This window comes from Trachurus trachurus (genome assembly GCF_905171665.1).
Source record: "Trachurus trachurus genome assembly, chromosome: 24".
Classification (NCBI taxonomy): domain Eukaryota; kingdom Metazoa; phylum Chordata; class Actinopteri; order Carangiformes; family Carangidae; genus Trachurus; species Trachurus trachurus.
In genome coordinates this window covers 3034896-3059777 of record NC_139910.1, presented here as the reverse complement: position 1 = coordinate 3059777, position 24882 = coordinate 3034896, and the positions used below count along the sequence as shown (strand labels likewise).

Below are 24882 nucleotides of genomic sequence, written 5' to 3'. Positions count from 1 at the left end.
GGCTGTGATTCACCTTCAGTGAAATACGTATTTATGAAAGACAGATTTGATTTTTGCTAAGAAAAAGCCAAATTAGTTACATACTGGGGATTTAAATAAACTATTTAAAAAAAAACATGAGGCAAAGAAGGAAGTAAATGCACCCGTAATACATTTCCTGTCAACTTCAGTCACTGCTCTGATGTTAGACACCTAAAAACTCAAGTTTACACACATACACCTGGGTGGGTGGATGGATGGATGGATGGATGGATGGATGGATGGATGGATGGATGGATGGATGGATGGATGGATGGATGGATGGATGGATGGATGGATGGATGGATGGATGGATGGATGGATGGATGGAAAATCAGGTGTGGTCAACTGCTCACAGAAGAACCAGTCACACACACATACGATAAAAACAGATTATAAATACAGTATCTAAAAATAAATAACATCATCATCAACGTGTTCACCTCTGAAGTGTGTGTGTGTCGTCCTCCTGCAGCTTCTTCAGTCAGAGCAGCTGTCTGGCCGTGTATCACGACCGCTTCTCCGACTTTGAGCAGGAGCTGCAGCAGATCACCGCCTCCTGGTCCAAGGTGTGTGTGTCTGTGTTTGTGTGTGTTTCACTTTAACCCAAACATCAAAACCAGATTTTCTCAAACTGTGCACGAGGAGCTGACGATACCGGACGCTGTGTGTTTCTGTGTGTTTGGTTCAGGCGGGAGCGCGGCGACGCCAGCAGCAGCAGCAGCAGCAGCAGCAGGAGGACAAGGCGGCGGCAGGGCTAGAGGACGGAGAGGACACGCTGGACACTGAGACGGCGGCGGCTGTGAGGAGCAGCGCCGTGAAGTTCCTGAGCTACAACAGGAACCTGCTGCCCATGTTCGCCAGCCCAGGTCAGCTGAGTTAAACCAGCTCACACCTGTTCACTCTGCTCAGTAAACTGTTCAACACAAACAACTCAGGCCCTGTCTCCAATCGCTGCTGATTCCACATCCTCTCCAAACATGAACTATGCAGGATTTTCACCTTAACTCTACTCTATTTGTACCTTAAAGGGACATTGTGTAACTTCTCCTGTTATCTATTCACAAAAATCGATTATTTGGTTCAAAAGTCTGTTTTTCATTAACCAGTAATCCCCCCCATCAACAAAGTGAAGTGTTCCTTTCAGCTCTGAATTAGCCGTTATCATTCATATCTACATGGAGCGGGTAAGCTCGGTGCTGCTGCCATGTGGTGTCGCCATGTTTTTACGTTCAGTGGCAGCGTGACGGTAGGAAACCACGGAAACTCAGCGGAGACACCGGAGCTGTCGGCTCAGGTGGAGGTGGCGTCTGTGAAAAGTCACCGCGGTAACGCAGTGAGGAGGAATGGAGCGTTACACTGATGCTGCATTCACCTGCAGTCGGGCAGACGGCCGTCGGTAACAAACCAGATGTCATTTTAGTCACAGAAGTCCAGAGAAAGACGGTAAAACCACACCGCTTGTTTACATAGAGGCTTGTTTATGCCGTTACGTGCAGCTGTCGTCCGTCTGCCGTCTGCCCAATTTCAGGTGAATGCAGCATGAAAAATACGATTGAGTTGCTTGCGATATACAACCGCAACGCTAGATGGGAGGAATTCCTACACAATGTACCTTAATGAAGCAGCTCCAGAGTCCTAGTTCTGGTTAAATCAATGACTAGTAACTAGTTCCAGGGAGAATGGAGGCTCCTTGTAAGATCAGAGCCTCCGACCCGGTGTCCCAGCTCTCGTCTCCATGGCGACACCGCCACACAAACGTAACGCGCCCCGTAACCCGTAATCTCTTGTTTATGACAGATAAGACTACACAGATTTCATTCAGACAGGTTTCATTGTTTATGCAAAATTATGTTTCACGTGTCACAAAATACTTTTTTAGTCCTCATAAAATGACCTCATATCAAGGTGTTAAGATGATGATAGATAGATAGATAGATAGATAGATAGATAGATAGATAGATAGATAGATAGATAGATAGATAGATAGATAGATAGATAGATAGATAGATAGATAGATAGATAGAGTATTCTATCTATATATCTGTCATCGTCGTCTTAACACCTTGATATGAGGTCATTTTATTTTGAAAGTGCGTGCTGTCGTGCTGTCGACCAGTGGGATTGTGGGTCAGAAACCGGACCACAGTCATGCAAGCAGGAAGTTTGGTTGTTCTTCTTGTGTTTATTTATTTCTGTTCCTCATCAGCAGTGAACTCTTTTTTTTTTTTTACTTTTATAGTTTTCACAACGTCTTATTATGATTTCATGATGTCGTTGACGGCGATAAGACGGGAAATAAATAAAACACCATCAGCAGGTGGCGTTGTGTTTGGTCTGACCAACATCCTCAGGTGATGTGATGTCACATGAGTCTCCATGGGGGCGTGGTCTCTCTCTCTCGCTCCTACCTGAACCTTCAGCTTACCTGTAGGCGGTTGAGTTGCATTGTGGGTAACGTAGGCAGTGCAGGTTTTAGAACGAGTCGAATGTTTTGTTAATTTTGATTCTTGTTGTAAACCGTAGCATCCGGTTATTTCTCATTATCAAATTTTTTTTTTTACATTCATAAATTCTTTGTTCTTATAATTTGAAATTTTTCCTCATTCATGCCCCTCCCCCCCTATTCCCTCTTCACCCCGGCTCAGCTTGTACAGACATTTAAATCACATTAAAACATCAAATTAATTCAATTTTTTCTTCCCTAATCATTAAAGATCTGGTTTTTTGATGTTAATCTGAGTTTGGAAAGTTTCATCAACAAAAGAGTTTGTTTTTTTGTTTTTTTCTTCTTTTTCTGGCGCGTGTTGTTTTTATTTCCACCTCCAACAATGTGCCAACTGTAACGGAGTCTGACCTCTCCCCTCGGTGACTCTGCAGCACCGTGACCAATCACACGGCCCGCAGAGCTGCAGGAGATGAAAGTGGATGTGTGGCTTTTTGGAAGAGGAGGGAGGGAGAGAGGGAGGAGAGGGGGAGGGGAAGGGTGTCACTCTACAGCTGTATGCTAATGAGGCTGAACTGAAGTCTGTCGGGAAAATAACCGCACACACTCACACAACCAACATATGTCCTGCAAACAACCCGCAGGCTGAAAACACACACACACACACACTCACACACTCACATTTCACTGGTGTCGAGTTGTTCATGGATCATCCGTCCCCAAAAATCTGCATGAAGACGCTTTTTTATAAACCTGCTGTAATGTTTCTGACCGAGTCCACCAGGATGGAATGAGATTTTTTTCATTTTTTCATCTCAAAACATCTCACTATAATGTTCTTTATATTCTCTTATCGCTGCTTTGTGGTGCTGAGAATTATAATTTTACAAAACTCCGCTCATTTTATATTTTACACCACAGTTCTGTGATACTACGTCATGTTTAATATTCTCCATTTTCAATTTTTAGTGTTCTTTATGATATTTAATGATGGTTCCTTTAATCCCCTGTACAGTATTTATCACAGTTACAGTTGTATTACACTACATTAAAGGCTCCATCTGCAGGAACCTGTTATAGTTGGATTTTTATTTATTTTTAAAAACATATTTTCATAAAGTAACCACTCCTGTAAGTTATGAGTAATTTTCTATCAATAAATACAGACAGAAATGTTTAGTTTCCTGGACAACAAGACACAGAGAGGAAGTGGCTGCACAAAAAAAATCCTTTGAGAAAATATTTTTAAACAAGTAAATTTTTGTTTTTTTTTAATAAAAAAAAGACTTCAGAGGAGATTTTAAGACAAAAGGAAACGGAGGAAATCTAAATTTAGAACATGAAGATGTGAATCAACATGTCAGTAACACGGAGGTGATGACTGGTGAGAGCACAGGAATGATTATTGATCATTGATCAGCTCAGTTCAAACCGAAGCTGCAGCTCCACAGTCTCATCAACCTGCTGCTGACTTCCCGTCATGCCTCACGGTGGGACCGGCCGACCGGGTCAGATCGAGACGTGCAGGAATTGGGTTTGATGCTTTTCTTTCTTTCTTTTCTTTCTTTCTTTTTTTTTTTTTTTTTATCCCGGAGCTAATCTCGGTTTGGCCCATTTGAGGGACAGAGCGAGCGCACTGATTACGCACAGCACGCGCCGATGGTATCTAGGGGCCAGATTGCTTCTGGGGGCCCCCACCACCACCTCCTCCTCCTCCACTACGAGCCTACTCCCTTTTTTTTCTCTCTCAACTGTGCAATTTCCTTTTCAATCACGGCGGGTCTACAGCTTGCTGCCATTGTGATGCAAAGCAGGAAACCCTCCTCGCGCCATTAATTATGTATGCGTAAAATGACGGATTCATATGTCCGGAGTTAACTGTCACGCCAGCAGCGCACATGCTGCTACTGCAGGGCCGCGGTGCGTTCAAGGCCCTGTGTGCTTTTGTGTTTTTTTGTTTTTGTTTTGTTTTACTCTTTTAGTTTTATTTTATTGGTCTTGTTTCCTCTAACCCTATAGCGCGTGCCGTGCGTCTGTTTGGAGGATTTGTGTGAATGTTTTAGGCAGGGCCGTTGTATAGGGGAGAAAGGTGATGATAACTCTAGGGGCCCACAAAAAACCCCAGTAGTCTTTAATCTTTGTATGACTGAATTATTCTGCATAAGACCCCGACTAACACTCATAGTAATGCTGCATTAGCATCAAAACAAAATAGGCTAAATAAAAAACGATAATACATATGAAGAGTTCATTTGCAAAAGCAGATAACTTCATTTTTTTTTTTCAATTACCATTTACACCAGGTGATATCAGTCAAACCAAAGTTGAGTGGCTTTGACCGAGGAGATGAGACATAACAAAACAGATGTAGCTCAAAAAAATAAAGCTTTATTGACAACAACAACACTATGCAAAGAATAATTCAAAAGCATCAACTCATTTTTTTCAAAATGGCGTTTATCTGCTTTTGCAAATGAACTCTTCATATGTAGTTTAAGAAAAAAAAGTGGAAAAGTCAGGGGGCAGGGGCCCACTTCAGTATTCTTTCAGGGGGGGCAGAATTCCTAGCAACGGCCCTGAGTCTGAGTTCAATGTTCACTTTTTATTTTATTTCTGAATCTTAATTTTATTTAGTTTTTTCGTTTTTTAATGCTTCTGAACTTCTCTCCGGTTTATATTCCTTCTCCTCCTCCTTCTCTTCCCTTTCTGTTATTTAACGTGGTGTCGTTACTTTGGACGGACGTCTCCTTTCTGGACAAACCAGAGAAACACCCCCCCACCCACCCCCAAACACACACACTCCAACACACACACAACCACCACATAAAGCCGATCGAGGCACGTGTAGATTTCTATACAAACTCATCAGACCGTAAAAGCAGGAGGCTCCTGGCGTGTGCCCGGGTCGAGACGAGGAGGAGGAGGAGGAGGAGAGAGAGAGAGAGAGAGAGAGAGTGGAGTGTGTGTGGAGGAGAGAAGGAGGGAGGGAGGGGGGTGAATACAATAAAACCCTCAGGTACATCTGCTTTGCAATCTGCAAATCCTCCCTCCCTCCTCTCCTCCTCCACCAGCCTCTCCATCCATCCATCCTCCCACACCCACTCCCCACCAAATCCACAGGGGACCTCCTCGGCTCCTTCCTTCTGATTGGTCGGGGGATGAGGCAACGAAAAAGGGGGCACGGGAACAATGTCATCATGTCGCCTTAAAAAGAAAAGAGTGCAGCTATGTTGTGGTGAAAGCACCTCGGGAGGAGGAGAACACAGGATCAATAGCAAGAAGCAGGAGGAGGAAACAAACAAAAAGAGAAAAGGAAAAGGACGCATCAGATGTTTTTTGTGGACGCGAGCGGCTGAAAGTGGATTTGTTGGATTTGTTCTCCAGCAGCAGCTCCGTCCTCCTCCTCATCCTCCTCATCCTCAGTGCCTTCAGCTCCAGTTCCGTGCAGCAGCTCCAACAACAACATGCCGAGAGGATTTCTAGTGAAACGGAACAAGAAAACCAACCCGGTGTCTTACCGGGTTCGGTGTGAGGAGGAGGCTGAGGAGGCTGAAGCTCCGTCGCTGCCTCTTCTTCCTCTTCCTCATCTTCCCTCTCTTCCTCCTCTTCCTCCTCTCTCCTCCTCCTCCATCCCGGCGCCGACGCCCAGCTGCGGGTTGCTGCTGGCGGCCACCGCGGCCACAGCTCCGGAGCAGCAGCAGGACGCCCGATCCAGACCGGTTCAGTTCGGGAACTACTACCAGGCGCTGTGCAGCCCCACGCGCCCCGTGAGCCACGAGGAGCAGCACGAGCGCTCCTCCGTGTACCTGGAGAGACGCTTCAACCTCGGATCTCCGGTGTCCGCGGAGTCTTTCCCCACAGCAGCAACAGCCCTGGACCAACACCACCACCACCTCCTCTTTGCTCCCGTGGACCTGAAGATCGCATCCAGCACCGGCAGCCGCACCGACACCACCAACAGCACCAGCACCGGGACCGGGACTCGGACCGGGACCAATAAGCGACCGGCCGCCGCCGACATGACGGAGCGCAAAGCCGCAAAACCTCCGTCCAAGAAAACCAAAGCGATCCGGAAACTGCACTTTGAGGATGATGTCACCACGTCTCCGGTGCTGGGGCTCAAGATCAAAGAGGCTCCGCTGGTAGACCAACAGAATAGAGACAACAACAATAACAACAACAACAGCAACAATGAGTTCGTGTGCCAGCTGTGCCGGGAAGCCTACGCGGACCCGTTCGCTCTGGCGCAGCACAAGTGCTCCCGGATCGTGCGCGTCGAGTACCGGTGTCCCGAGTGCGACAAGGTGTTCAGCTGCCCGGCCAACCTGGCGTCGCACCGCCGCTGGCACAAGCCGCGGCCGCAGCAGCAGCAACAACAACAACAACAACAACAACAACAAAACCTACAGGAGAGCGACAATAATAATAATACTAAGGTGGAGGCGAAGGATTGTAGCAGCGACAGGGACAGGGACACACCCAGCCCCGGATTGTCTGAGTCCGGCTCGGAGGAAGGAGGAGGAGGAGGAGGAGGAGGAGGAGGAGGAGGAGGAGGTCTGTACGACTGTCACCACTGTGGGAAGAAGTTTAAGCGTCAAGCCTATCTAAGGAAACATGTGGCGTCGCAGCACGGATCTCCGAAGCCGCAGCAGCAGCAGCAGAAGGAGGAAGAGAAAGAGGAGGAGGAGGATGCTCCGCCGCTGCAGCCGCCGTCTTCAGTCTGCGATCAAAGCGCGGCCCCGCTGAACCTGAGCGCGTCCACAACGTCCACGTCGTCGTGCCACCACCTGTGCCCGGTGTGCGGGGAGAGCTTCACCAGCAGAGGCAGCCAGGAGCGGCACATCCGCCTGCTGCACTCCTCGCAGGTCTACTCCTGCAAGTACTGCCCCGCCGTCTTCTACAGCTCCCCGGGCCTCACCAGACACATCAACAAGTGCCACCCGTCCGAGAACCGGCAGGTGATCCTGCTGCAGATGCCGCTGCGCCCCGCGTGCTGAGCTGAGCCCATCCCATCACATCCGGTCTGATCTGGACTCTGAGAGGATTCAGAGTTACACTGCAACACGTTCCTGCTAGTTTCACTGTGACTGACTTGACTTGACTTCAGTGTTGATGAGTGAGTTATTCACACACTGCAAAAACTCAAATATCTTACCGAGAATATTTGTCTGATTTCTAGTCAAAACAGATCTCAATACACTCAAAATAAGACTCATCACATTTAAAAAGTAGCTTGTTTTTGACACTTTTTACTTCTTTCAAGCATATTTTTACTTGAAATAAGTAGAAAAAGTCTGATAGTGGAGCAAGTTTTTCATCCGATCCGGACTCTGTCTGTCCCACTCTGAGAGGATTCAGAGTTACACTGCAACACGTTCCTGCTGGTTTCACTGTGACTGATTTGACTTGACTTCAGTGTTGATGAGTGAGTTTAGTTATTCACACACTGCAAAAACACAAATATCTTACCCAGAATATTTGTCTTATTTTCTAGTCAAAATGTCATTTCTAGTCAAAACAAATCTCATTACACTCAAAATCAGGGCTGTTGCTAGGAATTCTGGGCCCCCTGAAAGTATACTAAAGTGGGCCCCTGCCCCCTGACTTTTCCACTTTTTTCCATAGACTACGTATGTATTATCATTTCTTATTTAGCTTACTTTGTTTTGATGCTAATGCAGCATTACTATGAGCATTAATCAGGGTCTTATGCTGAATAATTCAGTCATACAAAGATTAGACTACTGGGGTTTTATGGGCCCCACTGGGCGCTGGGCCCCTAGAATTATCATCACCTTTCTCCCCTATACAACGGCCCTGCTCAAAATAAGACTCATCACATTTTAAAAGTAGCTTGTTTTTAGACACTTTTTTTTTTTTTACTTCTTTCAAGCATATTTATACTTGAAATAAGTAGAAAAATCTGATAGTGGAGCAAGTTTTTCTTCCTTATTACAAGCACAAAAAACTTCCTCTCACTGGCAGATTTTTCTACTTATTGCAAGTGAAAATGTGTTTGAAACAAGTGACAATCATCTAAAACAAGTAGATTTCTAGGTAATGAGTCTTATTTTAAGTGGAAAAAGATTAGTTTTAAATAGAAATGAGACATTTTGACAAGAAATAAGACAAATGTTCTTGGAAAGATTTGGAGTTTTTGCAGTGCAAAGATTTCAACTACTTTTCTTCTTTTTTTTACTCCCCACGGTCAAATGAAAGGTCACTGGGGCCTGATTTTTGGCAATGAACGTTTATCTTTGGCTAAACTCTGGATGTCCCGAATTTCAGAATGAAAGTCCAATTTTTTGGAGCCATAATGAATTTTTTACCACACCCATGACCCTTCGCTGGACAAAAATGTCCAATGGGTTTTTTCAATGTTAAACTTTTAACTAACTAACAGATATCACCATGAAACTTCCCAATTTATCACTCACATTAAGACAAATATTTTTTGTATTACAAGTTTTGTCAAATTCTATGTTTAAATATGTAAATGAGGCAATATCTAATGAAATATGCGCTAATTTCCAGAACTGAAATCTGAACAATGGATAAAGCAAAATCCCAAATTCCTGCTTTATTTTGTTGACATATTATATAGTCAGAAGTTTTCACCAAGGGAATTTTGGATATCTAAATTTTGTCCAGGGGTCATGGATGTGGTACAAATTGAAGGATCATCCGATGGTTAAAGAATCTGACATCCTGAAGTTTAACTAATTTCTCAGCTGGAGTGTTTCCTTTGTGTTCCTGGGATGTTCATCTGACGAGGAAATAATAAAAAAAAAGAAGCACAAAATCAAAAGGAGGGAGAAAAAAACTACAGGTGATTTTTTTGCAGTGTAACTTAACAATGTAACGACTCACATGCACCCATTACCGGTCAATCAAGCAGTGCCTTGCTCAAGAACACTTCAGCAGCTTCTGGGTGTGTGTGTGTACATGTATGTGAGTGTGTGTGTGTGTGTTTGAACCTATAATCCACCCCTCAACCCCCCTTTTAAAGGATCTCTGACATCATGTTCGGAAAAAAAAAAAAAAGCGTTTAGACTGTTGATTTATTTTTCTAGCATCTCTGCACAAGTGCTATTAGCTTCTAGACCTAAGAGAGAGGGGGACGACCTGTAGCCGGTAACACACACCTGAGTTCACCTGAACGCACCGGAGTTCAACCTGAACGCACCAGAGTTCAGGTGAGCAGACCTGAGTTCAGGTGAGCAGACCTTACTTATCTCGTCACTGATTAGCTTTAACCTATAATAGCTTGTGGATCCGTGGATCAGTAGCTGTCGCCTGAAAATAAAACAAAAACAGAGAGTGAAACCTTAGCGTAGCCGGTAAATGCCTTTTTGGATTATTAGAAACTCCTGCTGTAAAACTGCCTTAAACTCAACTGATCTGATTGTTTTTGATCTGTTTCTTGTTTTTTATTGATCACTTATTATTATTATTGATCACTGGCTGGGTACGAGACGAAGCCTTCTTCTGTATTACCGCTATACAGTATATCTGACTCGTTTTGTTTTCTTCTCTATTTATTTATGTATTTATTAAATTATTTGTGTAAATTATTATTGTTCTGTGTTGTCGAGCCTGTGATCCGTCTGCTGTGTTTTTGTTTTTTTTCCACAATGTAGCCAAATTGTTATTTTTTATGTTCTTTAACTTATTATATGGAAACAGTGTGAGGACGGTGTGTTCAAGTGACATTATAGCAATCAATGCGTGTTTTGTTTTTTTCAAATCAGCCGCTCTTGAATAATAACTGAATGCAATCATGATTTTTTTTTAATTTATTTATTTATATTTAAGTTAATTTAATTTAATTTAATGTTTTTTTTTTCATGTTGTCTTTTTTTTTCCTTGTTACCGTTAGCTCTTATATACTGCTTTGGATGTTTCTGCAGTATTTTTGCTAAATGTCCAAAAAAAATAAAAACCAAACTAAGAAACAAGTTTGTTTTTGTGTCTTTGTGTCTGATTATAAAAAAAAAAAATAAAAAAACTAATTCCCAGTGATGGTTAAACAAAGGTAAATCTGACCTGAAGAGCAGCCAGGGCCGTAACTTCACATTTATAAACACCGGGGCCCAACGCCCCCCCACCCCGAAGCTTTATTCTGAAAGTCTAAATTCACTCAAATATAAAATTGAGGTGTTGGTGCTTCAGAATTTCCACATTCTCCTTGTTTGTTTAGTAAAGTAAAGAATCTGAATATTTCCTCCAACGTCACTGTCTTCGATCCTCCTCAGGTCCGTAAAGTCCCAGAAACCTCGGTGTCCTGAACGCACCAGCAGCAGCAGCAGCAAAGTGTGAAGGTATTTACACCAACGACTCTACGGCCCAGATGTTTCTGATATAAAACTGAACCAGCCTGTCTCCTCAACATTTGACGTCATGTCACCAAAACAGTTGTGACACAATAAAACGTGTTTATGATTAAAAATAAAAGCTGATAATGTGTTTTTATATCATGAAAAAACCAAAATCAGAAAACGCTTTTCACCGTTACCAGAGACAGTATGAGGATCAGAGAACTTGTTCTGGCTTTAACTGTTACACAATGTGTGTGTGTGGCTGGTGTGTGTAACTGTGTATAACAGAGGTCAGAGGTCAGCTGCAGGTCAACAGGCACAAAACATTTCTGCATCTGAAAGACATTCCTGAAGGTCCACTCCTCTTCCTCCTCCTCCTGCTCCTGCAAAGAAAATTAGAATTAGAATCTTTTAGATCTTTCAGATTTCAGTTTTTTTTAATTAATACACAAAAAAATATAAATGTGATACAAGACTGTTTTGTTGGGACATTATTTTAAAAAAAAACATCCAATTTTAACGGACAAATTTTCATCTTTTACACAGTGATACAGTTTACAAAGAGGATGAGTCTTAGTTTAATTATATGAACATACTGATAATAATAATTGCCGGTACATAGAACAATATTAGATTATAGTCACTCTGAGAATGTGCTTCATTTCTGTGCATTTGGCTCCATGACAACAACTAAACACATTAAACAATAATACATGTTTATCATATTGCTACATGGCTAACATTAGCATTAGCAGCTCGTTATTTAAAGGGATATTTCAACATTTTGGCAAATTGGCCCATTGCCATAATTCCTATAGTCTTATGAGTAGATTCGTTACCTTTAATTGTCGGTGCAAGCTATTTTTAGAACGGCGGAGCAGAGCCGTGAGCTCTGCACGTTTATAATTCGTAGAAATACCATGAGGCTCCGTTGCGTTAGCTGAGCAGCTCATGTCTCTGATGCTAACAAAACCTACAACTGGCTTTATAGTAAGGGCAACATATGAAAATCTGGGAACTAAATCCTTACCAAGAAATTTCTTCACAATTGTCTTTAGGAACGTGCGTAGTATGATGTCTTAAAATGTTGAAATTCAACTCCCGTGGGAAACCCCCTAAAAAACGACTCAAAGTTGGGGTACCCGTAACTGGATTTTTGAACATTCCGAAATGTTAAATTTGGCCTTAAGTAACTTGTGAGGGGTCAAACTAGGGGTTTTTCATGATTCTGAGTTGATCGCAAACATTAGTTTTACACCCAAAACACTCCTTGGTGGAGAAAAAAACAGCCACACCCACTTTTCTTGTTCATCGGAAACCCTACTACCACCAATAGAATGTTGGTGCAGAGAAGCCATTCCATTCATTATCATTGCAGAGGTTGTGTTACATAATACTACTAAATACTCAATATAATATAACTTTTATTCTACCCTTTTTTCTATAGGACATTATACAGACCCTCCAGGATTTTATGATGTCACGATTGCAACTATTAATGCAAATTCAATCATGAATTCTTTGGCCTTGCCACTGCAACTTTTCAGCAAATTTGCTATCATAGACCGCTGTGGCTAGCTGTTTTCAGCTGTGGCCACAGTGTTTCCATTTTCCATTTCCATTTTATTTGCATGTCTGTGTTTTTATTAGTTATTATAGATAGATAGATATTATATATTACTAGTTATTGTTTTCATATAACATTACGTTTTATGCGGATCGGGAGCGAGAGAGAAGGAAAGAAATCAGATGCACACCAGATTTCACATACCAGTAAAAACGGAAACATAGCCTAACCTATAATGACTTATAATGCAGTTATAGCACTGTATAACTATAGTTATAAACACTCATAAATGATCATAATGCTTTATAACAACAATAATCATAACACACTATAAAGCATTTTATCATGACTTATAAGGTCAGGTATTATAATACGTTATAATTGTTAGTAACTCGTTGACAATGACCACATCGATAATGCATTATAAATATAGTTATAATGTGTTAGAATTGGCTTATAAACATGTATAACTATCATAATAAACACTCATAAATGATCATAAGGCTTTATAACAATAAGCATAACACATCATAGATCATTATAACTCTATTATAATACTTGACCTTAAGCCATTATAAAATGCTCTATAATGTGTTATGCTAAATGTTATAAAGCCTTATGAGTATTTATAATGATGGTTATACACTTTTATAAGACAATTATATTAACACATCATAACTATATTTATAATGTATTATCGATATGGGCATTGTCAGCGAGTTACTAACAATTATAACGTATTATACCTAAGTCACAATAAAATGCTTTATAGTGTGTTATGATTATTGTTATAAAGTATTATGATCATTTATGAATGTTTATAATTGTAGTTATACAGTGCTATAACCACATTATAACTCATAAGTATGGTTATAATGCATTATAGAGATAGGCATCAAAGTGTTACCAAAATGGTTATTAGTTGGCTAACAGTAATTAATATGGTTAGTAAGCCAACTCCAATGTGCGACTGAATCTGATGACCATCTGACCATTTTATTTTCCTAAATGCTAGCTGACTGCTCCATTAGCTATCAAACTAGGAAAACATGGTATAGGCCTATTGTCATCACGAGGATTTTTGCAGTTAGGTTTAGGCGGTGATCTACTATACTTAATAGAATACATTAGAGATACAATAAGCTATTCCTGTGCATGACAGAGGTTTTCTTTAATGTCACAAAAAACTTTGACTATTACTACTGAATACTTAATATAACTATATTCTACCTTTTTCCATTGTTGGACATTAATCTAGCACACACGTCAATCTCATGTCAAAAACCTGGGGGCCAGATCTGTCCTGCGATACACTTTTATATGGCCTTCAAGAAAAATATTATGTTAATAATGGCCCACCAATATAGCATTCACATTACTCACATTACAAATCCCATAATACACTACAACAGCTACCATACGGTCATGACCAAGCAATAGGCCCAAGCTGGAATGAACAAGTTTGTGACACACTGCAACATCTTTTTCCATTCTTCAAAAACGACCTCCTAGAGCCTGGATGCTCTATGGAGATTGATGCTCAGTGTGTGTGCAGATTAACATTACCATGTTTGCAATCAATGTAGCACCACTGTGTATTTTTTGTGCTTTTCCTATCTTCATTTTGAACAAACTTGTTTCAGTTGTTGCTGGTATGTGAAATCTGGTGCATGTCCACTCTGTCTTTTCTCTCTCGCCGCTTGCTACCGATCTGCATAATAAATGACATTTATAATAACTTTTTTAATACATTTAGCAACACCACAAAATCCTGGAGGGTCTGTATAATGTCCTATAGAAAAAAGGGTAGAATAAAAGTTATATTATATTGAGTATTTAGTAGTATTATGTAACACAACCTCTGCAATGATAATGAATGGAATGGCTTCTCTGCACCAACATTCTATTGGTGGTAGTAGGGTTTCCGATGAACAAGAAAAGTGGGTGTGGCTGTTTTTTTCTCCACCAAGGAGTGTTTTGGCCATAAAACTAATGTTTGCGATCAACTCGGAATCATGAAAAACCCCTAGTTTGACCCCTCACAAGTTACTTAAGGCCAAATTTAAAATTTCGGAATGTTCAAAAATCCAGTTACGGGTACCCCAACTTTGAGTCGTTTTTTAGGGGGTTTCCCACGGGAGTTGAATTTCAACATTTTAAGACATCATACTACGCACGTTCCTAAAGACAATTGTGAAGAAATTTCTTGGTAAGGATTTAGTTCCCAGATTGGTCAAATATCTGCTAAAATGCCCTTACTATTAGGAGAACCACCAACAGTTTATTGTTGACCAGCAAACTTCATATTCCATAAATTATAAACGTTTATTTTTCCACATCTAAAGTTTTCTAAACATGAAACATATTTAATTCCATCACAAAAGTCAATAAATCAGTTGATTCACACTAAAAACTATTTATGAGCTAATTAAATCTGCATCACATGATTATTAAATGCACCAATTAATGATTCCATTTAATCATTTCGTGCTGAATAAATTAAATGTTTTAATGGATTCACAATAAGGATAGATGAAGTTTTTTTTTTTGAGAAAAAGCTTTTGAATTATTAAATGGCTTTTTACATTTATTTATTCCATTTACCATCGTCTCACATCTCACTGTTTATTAGTCTGAAGCTGCAGCGGTGGATTGGACTTGTCCCTGTTTGTCAATAGTTTTCCAAAACTGAATAATTCAAATGCAACTTTTTTTTTTAAATTAAAACATTCATAAATTAGTTAAAAATGAATCACAATCAGCAGATGTTGAAATTAACTTTTTTTTTCTTTTCTTTTTTTCTTTTTTTTAAATTTTCCGCCCATCACAGTTTAACTTTATTGTCCAGATGTAGAGGAAATGAACACTTCACTTCCCTGTCAATCAGCTCCATGGAAATCACTAGGGGTGGGGGAAAAAATCGATTCATGTAAGAATCGAGATTCTTATTCTCTAAGATTCTGAATCGATTCATAATCTTCAAAAATCGATTTTTTATTAATTTTCCTCCGTCTCAATACGCGCCCTCACAGCGCCGTACACAGCGCTGCAGCACGCCATGGCGCTAAAAGACGCTCGTTAACCGCCTACAAACGTTAACTGATCTGATTTAAATGCTCTATTGAATGTCTGTGACTAGGCTTGTGCCCATCAGCAACCCGACCCTCTATTGAGGAGAGAGGACGATCGCTGTTTTTTTTTTTTTTTTCGCCGTTAAACACACACGCGCTCCAGCTGAGCAGCCACATCCACTGCGCTCTGGATCAGCTGATGGGTGCTCAGGTGACGTTAGATCTTCACTTTTTTAAACTCATACAAAGTGCAGCCAAACAGCAGGCTGAAGAGAGAAGACCATCAGCAGCAGCAGCTCCTCTGACTGCTCTCTGTGGCGCTGCAGAGTCAGACAGGCTGCAGGTCAGCTGGCGTGAGAGCAGAGTGCCGTCTTTTTTTTTTTTTTTTGGCAGCGCCTTTGTTACAGGTGATACATGTCTATGTGCATGTGCATGAGAACTGATTTTGAATCGAATAGAGACACCCAAATATTCACGTCCCTTCAGTCCAGGCTTTTGAAAAGAGAGTAGCCTATAAAATCAGCTTCATGTAGCAGTTTACTTTAAAATGGTTCAAATATATTGCTGCTGAATAAATCTGAAACATGTGATCTGCATTTTTGGGGGGGAAATTTGGCTTCTGATATAATAGTCTGTAGACATCATCATCATTCAACTTTTTCACATGGTCTGGTGTTAATAAAGCAAACTAAAAATCGCAAAAATAAAATCAAGAATCGGTTGAATCGAATCGATTTTTGAATCGAATCGGTTGAATCGAAAATCGATTTTGAATCGAATCGTGACCCTAAAAATCGGAATCGAATCGAATCGTGAGCCACCCAAAGATTCACATCCCTAGAAATCACATTCATACACAGTTTGGTGAATTGTTTTTATTTTTTATTTTATTTTTTTATTGATTATTTCCCAACTGGACTGAAACCTTTTTGTCTCATCATATCACCACCCCACTCCTCTCCCTCCCTCTCCCTCTCCCCAGCACAAACACACATTCACACTGGCACTTTCTCCCCTCTGTAGCTTTTACCACACACACACACTTAGGCGCACACACAAAGGCAGCCCATCAGTCTGTGTCTCTCTCCTCTGTGTGGCTCTGACAGGTGTAGGCCAGCTGGGGAGCAGACTGCAGATAAGAGCTGCAGATAACACACACACACACACACTTTCACTCTAAGAAACAAATAAAGTGGACGTGTTGTGAGGAGAAAGCAGCAGCAGCAGCAGCTGTCAGATCTGTAGAAGTTTAACCTGAACATGTTTCTGAGTCTTGAACACATGAATAGTTTGATTCTTCGTTGTGATTTAAAGTCAAACTAAAACATCAGAACAGACATGTCACATGAATCCTCACACATTCCCACTCATTAAAGCAGAAGTGAGTGATCCGGTCGTTTTCGCTAATGCTGCGTTCCAGGCAGGCTTTTGAAATCGTAAATTACAGCTTCAAGTCACAACTTACGACTTTGTAGCGTTCCAGGCAACCCACTCGTGTTTTTCCGACCTGTTTTACCGGTGAAAGTCACTATAACGGCCACTCGTAACTTCTGACCCGTGAACTCGTACCAGATCGAACTGGTACCACTTCACGGTCGGAAAAATACGAGTTTCCTTGAACGCACCATAACAGTCCTCGTCGCTACGTCACCACATTCACGGCGTTCCTTGGCTGCACACACAGCCCTGCATGCCGTTCTCTCTCCTCATTGGATAAAAACTGTAGGATACGATAAATGTTTTCTCTTCGGCTCAGAGCAGAGCAGAGGGACTGAGAGACCCGTGTTTCAGTCCAAACACTCTATGTAAGTGATTGCTGTCGGAAGATATAACTATTTAAGACTTATATTAACACAAATATATCACTCACTTCTGCTTTAACTAAAAGACAATGAAACCTTTATCATTAGTTTTTTAACATTCTTGGATCTAATACACATTGAAGGGGGAACTAATCAGCTCTTTCTTAATAAAGATGGAAATAAAAGATAATTCATTCAGTTTAAAGGTTTATTGTTGTTTAAATGACTCATTTCTCCAAGAATCAGAAGAAAATTACACTTAATTACTGAGTTACTGGACAGAAAAAGCCATATCATATTATATAGTGCAATAAAAATCGGAGCATTTTGCCCCTGGGGGATACAGACATTTGGCAGGCTGTGGGGGGGAGGGGCATTAAGTATCTGAACTTAATATCATGAGAAAGTCTTCAGGGGGGATCGGTCAAGTACCCAGGTCATGTGACTTTATGGCAGCATTCAAAACTAAATTGATACTTTTATGTCAAACTCCAAAATGGCCACCTACGTGGACAGAGACACTAGACATAAATAAAGTGTTTTGGTTTTTCTTGTTAATTACATTATGGGGGGATTTGTTTTTGAAATTATTGCTCTTTAAGGATAATTTTATGTATTCTTGTTGAAAAATAATGAATACCATTAACACAACTTTGATAAACAGGCATTGAATGTCTGTATCCTGGGGGATACGTTGTCCAGACAGGGGTATGTAAACTGGCATAATCACTCTCAGATATCCTTATGTTTGGAAGCCTAAACTCTACAAATAATCAATAATATAAAGGTGTTAAAGATTGAAAATGGAATATTACTACTAGAATACCACCATCTATTGATCAAGACAGGCAACAAATAATTAGAAAAGGGAGCGAACAGTAAAAGAGGGAGGATGATCAGGTCATGATTAGAGTAGTATAGTGAATTCTTATGTAAAAGATCCAGTGATAGATACAGCATCTGTCTGCAACAAAACATGATGTGTTGTGGGGCAGTGTTTAGCTCAGTGTTGAGGTTTTAGTCCTAATTGCAGGCGACCCCGGTTTGAATCCTGCGCCAAGTGGTCCTATCCTCCACACATACACTCACACACACACAGAGCCACAGAGAGTGGCTTATTAATTGCTTATAATATGTTTTAAAAGTTCATAAATGAAATATTTGATAAATTGGTAAATGGCAAATTTATACCCTAAACGGGCAGTGTATCTCGGGAGATACAAACTCTAAAATGAAAAATAAAGGTCATATTTGGGAAAAAATCATAAAATTGTGTTATTCTACCCTAGAAACATTAGAAACTAACATTTTTTTATTTTTCCAAAATTTTTATATATGCTTGCCCATTTAAGGGTTAAAGGTTTATTGTTGTTTAAATGACTCATTTCTCCAAGAATCAGAAGAAAATTACACTTAATTACTGAGTTACTGGACAGAAAAAGCCATATCATATTATATAGTGCAATAAAAATCGGAGCATTTTGCCCCTAGAGTTTGAGACAGTGCAAGTACATTTTTCATCTACTTCAGTAAATCAGTAAATTTGCGTGTTTTTTTCTTGTTATTATTAAATTTTAAGTTCGGGTAGGGCTGCACGGTATACGCGGTATATGCGGTAGACGGTAGAAAATTTGGCCCACGGTAGAGATTTGCGCTCTACCGTCCTATCGTCGATGACGTCATCGCACCTGCCTCAAAGCTGTAAAGCTTCAGTTGGTAAGTTGACGAAAGTGTAAGTACCTCGTAGCTAGAGAGAAGACGTACTGTATCCATAGCAACCAGAGACTCACATCTCGTTCACCATGAAACACACTCTTCTTGTGTGTGTGCCTCGGATTTTGAGTAGAAAGAGATCATTTGCAAGATGTGTGGAGAGACAATGACAGCAAACAAAGGTAACATGAGCAATTTATTTTACCATTTATGGCATTGTTATTTGTGTTTGTTTGCACTATTTGCACCATAAAGTGCTTTGAGATCTTTCTGCACAATAAATGCTCTAAAAATTACATTATTGCTTTTTTTGTTTTTTGTTTTTTAACCTTTGCTAAGGGACTACAAAACCCATTCAGAAACACGTCCATTATAATTTTTACACTTACATTTATACCGCGATATATACTGTTACCATGAAGGGATTCAATTCATACCGTGATATGAATTTTAGGTCATACCGCCCAGCCCTAATTTTGGGGTTACTGAGCTATTAATGGGAAACATCCGAAAAAAAAACGGCAACATTAAATACCATTTTATTCATTCAGAAAAACTAATTTACATTTACAGGGCTCCAGACTAACTTAACTGTGCTTCATGTTCATGTGCAGAGGAAACACTGAGGTGTCGTCACATCACCGCCGTGATGCCGAGGAGAAGAAAACCAGACCTCATGTTGGTTCATGTGAAGCTGCAGCAGGTTGGTTCATGTGAAGCTGCAGCAGGTTGGTTCATGTGAAGCAGGTTTGGTTCTGATGACTCTCACTGTCGCTGTGTTTCTTCCTGCTGCTGCTGCTGCTGCTGTTGCTTCTTCGTCACGTCACACGACTTGTTATCGGACATGAAAGCGACACGACGTGATTGAATTTGTCCGGTTTACTCAGACGTCCACTGCTCGCTAATGCTGTTAGGAAGGCACAGGGAGTAAGGTTACACCCTGCGTGTGTTTGTGTTTACCTGCAGACTGTGCACAGACACACAAAGGACAAACAACGCCAACTGTCCTTTGTTTCGATTTAGATAAAAATGTGTTGTGTTGTTGCTCATGACTACAAATCCCATCAGCCCGGTCACTTCCATCCATCCATCCATCCATCCATCCATCCACTATTCAACCCTTCTAACAATCCATCCATCAATTTATCCGTTCAGTCCATCCACTGTTTGGTTTGTACAACTGTTCGTCCATCCATCAATTCATTAAAGCCTTGGGCCATCGGTAATCAATACATCCATCAGCGTTTCATCAGTCATCAGTCCATCAATCCATTAATGCATCCACCCATCGCTAAGTCCGTCTATCATCACTTCATCTTTCCATCCATCCATCCAACAAACAAATCATCAGTTCATCCATCCAACCAATAAACATCCATCAATCAACCAATCAGCCAATTAAACAACCAATCAATCAATCCCATCCATCAACCCATGACCGCCCATCTCTTTATTCCTATCTCTATCAATGCCCATTCCCTTACCCAACATGCATTTACCCAGTCACTCTCATATTCACCCAAACAATCATCAATTAGTTCATCACCCATTCATATATATACTATGTCTTTCCAATATTAATAAACTAATTCATCTTGTCCCCTGTGGAGGAAACGTGTTGTTTTGTTCATCTTCCAGGTGTTTAATTGATTCATAATCAATAAATAATAAAGATAATACAGATATTTTTGACTGAACAAACATCAAACTCCTTCTTCTCTGAAGTTCTTCTTTGTTTGATGGTGTGTAGGAGGGGAGTTACGTCACACCTCAGACTTTACTCTCACCTCTTGCATCACCTTGTATCTTTCCACCTCCTCCTCTGCCCTGCCTTCCATTACTCCCTCCCTCCCTCCCTCCCTCCCTCCTTCCCCCTCTCAGCTGCCGCCTCCCTGCACGCATCTCCTCTTATCTCCAACACACTCCAACAAAAGAGCAAACCAAAAAAAAACACACAAAAAGAAATAAAAAGCAGCAGCTCTCAGAGTAAACACGGCGGCGCTGCCTCGCTGCGTAGGGGCCGAGCTAAGTCAAACAAAAACCTCGGGGGCATTTTTCCGGGCCGGCAGGTGTTGGTGTCAGAGGCAGGAGAGCGTGGAGTCGAGAGTCAACAAGTGGAGAGAGACAAACAGTGAGACGCTGACCGACCGACACACTCAGAGCACAGGGACACACTGTTTCTAAAGTGAAGATTAAACCTGGAGAGTGTTTGTTCAATAAATCAGAGTCACTCCATCTTCACCGTCGTCCTGGAGTCTCCACACAGAGCCGCAGAGTGGACGGCACGTTTTCACACTCAGACGGTTTCCATTCATTTAATCTACCCTCATGGAGGCTGCACATGGACTCAGCTGGACAGAGACGTTAGATCATTGAAGGTATAGGATACACATAAATACCCAGTGGAGGAGACGAGGACCAATGAGATGCTTCAGACCAGATGGAGCAGTAGAAACAAAGAAAACAAAACCTTCTGAAGCACTTTAATTAACACAATGTCACCTAAATGAAATCAAAACGGCGCCACCTGGCGGCCAGACCTCTGTTTGTAGCTGGATTATAACTGAACACACTCAGTACGTTTACATGCAAAGCTAAAACGATTTGAGCGTCTCGTCGAAGTCAAGTCTGTCCTTGTCCCAGTTTACATGCAACAGGGAAAATCGAGTAAAAAAATGGAAATAAATAACTTACAGTTCTCAACTTCAGTTCCTGACAGGACGCGCCGGTCAGTCTGTGGTGAGTTTCGGGCTCAAAATAAGGCTGTAGCCTATACAAATGACTCGGATCATTGTTGGTGCAAGCTGTTTTTAGATCGGCGGGGTAGAGACGCGAGCTGCACGGTACTACTTTTGTATTTCCCTCATCAAACTAAATAACAACTCCCAAACACTCTGCTGGACAAGTTGTGACCTGCACATTCACCACACACTAAAATAATCACATATGATTATATAACATTACAACACATGAAGCAAATACTCAGAACTACTGGCGCTGTTGAAATCCCTCCGCCCAGCAGCCATGTCTGGAATGTAGTTCCGGTTGCATTTGCCTCTAAAACAACTCTGTCTCTAATGTTACATGATTATCTCATAGCGTGGTGAATGTGCAGGTCACAACTTGTCCACCAGAGCATTTTGGAGTTGTTGGATTGTGTATTTGATGAGTTTGATGAGGGAAATGCAAAGGTACCGTGCAGCTAGCATCTCTGCCCAACGGACAGTACGTCGATCAGTGTAAGAAATCTGAACAGACTGTGCTGGTCTGTTTGGACCTCTGACGTCATCTCCAAGGTCACGGTGTGCTGATGGCAGCTGATGGGTTTTACAGAGCAGGATACAGCTGGCTGTGGCTGTGATACCCATCTCCCCTCTGATTAGCAGGGCTCAAGTAAAAACCTTAATCGCCTTGTTGACTTGAAAGGCTCTCAAAGTGGGAAAGCTAATTAACTCTACCCAGCAGCAACACAGGCCGAGAGCACGACTAACCTCTGGGGCTTTCTTTTCTATTATTATTATTTGTATCATCCTTAGTATTTGTAAAAAATTAAAATAAAAAAAGCACTCTATTTGGTTTGTAGAGTATAAGATTGAATAATTAATACACATTTAAGAGATACAGTGTGAAATATTATTGGAAAAGTTCAGGAGAACAACGTCTCCTACAACCGAAAAACACACAAACATAAATGAGCAGCAGCTGCAGTTTAATGAGCAGGATGGAAATCTGATGAATGATAAACAATAATACAATAACAGAATCAGAGTCAGACAGATCAATATTGATTAGAGATGAAGTATTGTGACAGTGACAGTGATGCGTTCATGGCCCTTTTCCATTACACAGTTACAGCTCAACTCAACTCGACTCGGTTTAGGTCCTTTTCTTGTACAACTGAGTCCTTCCTTTGGTTGAGTTCAGCACGTGTAGCAACGGCGTCGGAGTGGAGGCGTCATCCAGCGCATGTATTGTGTTACGTCATATAATTGAGACAGCGACAAGAAATGGTAAATGGTCTGTATTTATATAGCGCTTTTACTATACCTGAACAATACCCAATGCGCTTTACAGTACATCACATTCACCCATTCACACACTGATGGCGGAAGCTGCCATGCAAGGCGCATCAGGAGCAAGGTGGTTAAGGTGTCTTGCCCAAGGATCATTGGACGACCCGCTCTACCACCTGAGCCACTGCCGCCCACAGTCAAAACCAATCTGAGTGTTTGGAGCTGTTCAGACTGAGACGCATCTGTCCAAATGCGATTTGAAACTACCTCCCGAAGGTGGTTTCGATCCGGTTTGCAAAATTTGGATTTCATTGGATATGTGAGAAAAACTAAGGAGATTAGAGGTTTTGTGGAAACATTTTTTTTAGATGATTCCACAAAAAGTAAAATAAACAGATCTGAAGTATTAAAGACATGACACAAACGACTGAAAACCAACTGGAGATGCCAGCGTACGGTCCAGAGGACCATCAGCAAGTTTGACTTTTAGATTTGATTCTTCAGTTGGTTGGACACAGTGGAGATGAAACCCAGACATTACAGTGAGCTCAGCGACCTCAGACTGAGACTAAACCTCCTTCAGCTCTTCAGTGAATCAGCTGAAGCTTTTTCAGCGTTCTGTCTTTTTCCTTTTTTTTTTATCTGTGCAAACGTGAAACTATTTACTCAGTATTATCGGTTCTGGCTCAGTGTAGAAAGTCATTACAACAGGGTGTGTGTATCGGCAGGTTTGAGATGATGTGTGTGTGTGTATTTGTCTGTTTGTGTGTGTGTGTTAGAGGGAGAGCAGCTTTCTGCGTCTGCTGTGGTTGAAAAAACACGTCTGTTCTGTAATTCCTAAAAATCTGCAAAACATCAGTGTGTTCTGTTCTGTAAGCTTTTGTTCAGAGGGCTGAGGTGATGGGTGGGGCAGGGGGATGGTGTGTGTGTGTATGTGTGTGTGGGGGGGGGGCAGCTGATTTGAGGGCCCTGGCAAACACAAAGGGGCCAGGACCTCCTCCACACATGCCCGACACAATGCCCCGGCCCTAATGCTTGTAAATCTATTCACACATCCAGAGGCCAAAGATAATAACAAGCTGTTCAGAATGAATTCCTAATGAGGACTCGGAAGCCCCTCTCCACTGGAAACCGGCTCCTGGTTCACTAGAAATCCTGCTCCACAGTCGACCGTGAAACAAACGCGCCTGTTTAGCAGCGACGCACAGACGGACGGGCTCTCAGATGAACCAGTGGCACTGGAGAAACAAGCTGAGCGATGATCACAGAGATTTAAAATGTTTTTGATCCACAACTACAAAATATTTGGAATTTAAAATCCCACACTATCTGTCGATGCCGTGCACCCTGTTGACCGTCAATACTGTTGCATATGCAAGTGTCAGAGCTGCATCGCTCAGGATTAAATATTCATTTTAAATCTTGTATCAAATTTTTTTTTTTTAACCGGAAACATCAAGGTGTTCCACTGTCAGTCCACAACTTGTCACACAACAATTCATTCTAGGATGCACGATTCACATTTCTTGTGAACAACTGAATGCAACAACATAGAGGTTCCTGTTGTGTCCACATGGCCCTGTTCCCCGTTTAGAGGTGGCGTTTGAAAAGAAGAGACCCCAGAATCCAGCCCTGAGGGACTCCGCCTAATTTTTTCTTAAAATATTTTCTTCTCACAAAGTGAATTTGAACAAGAAATTATAGCAGTGGGTCAAACAGGCCGTCCGCCAGACTGTGACATCTGCAGCTGAAACTACAGGACAGTGATGGTGGAAAACAACAGAGATGATGATGATGTGTTGGTGCTTTTTTGTGGCTTCGTGGTTTTTGCAGCTCAGAGTTTGTTCTGAGAATTAGAGAGGAAGTATTTCAACATGTGTGCTGTTTATATTTGGGGGTGTGGTTTGAAAAGAAGAGGCCCCAGGATCCAGCCC

The 24882-nt window shown here is 41.4% G+C and overlaps 2 protein-coding genes across 2 annotated transcripts in view; both read left to right on the top strand.

Annotated features, from left to right (window-relative positions):
• Nucleotides 1-901, top strand: part of cfap61 (cilia and flagella associated protein 61) — a gene marked incomplete at both ends in the record, with an annotated part of 51643 nt that extends 50742 nt beyond the window's left edge. Inside the window, 2 exon segments of the mRNA XM_084000186.1 lie at nt 494-587; nt 710-901. Of these exon segments, the coding sequence (XP_083856312.1) occupies nt 494-587; nt 710-901 (286 nt within the window).
• Nucleotides 902-5928: 5027 nt separating this feature from the next.
• insm1a (insulinoma-associated 1a) lies at nt 5929-7461 on the top strand (the record flags this gene model as incomplete). The annotated part of the gene is given in 3 exon segments (XM_084000502.1): nt 5929-6033; nt 6036-6073; nt 6075-7461. Coding segments are annotated over 3 exon segments (1530 nt in total).
• Between the last annotated feature and the right edge of the window lie 17421 nt (nt 7462-24882).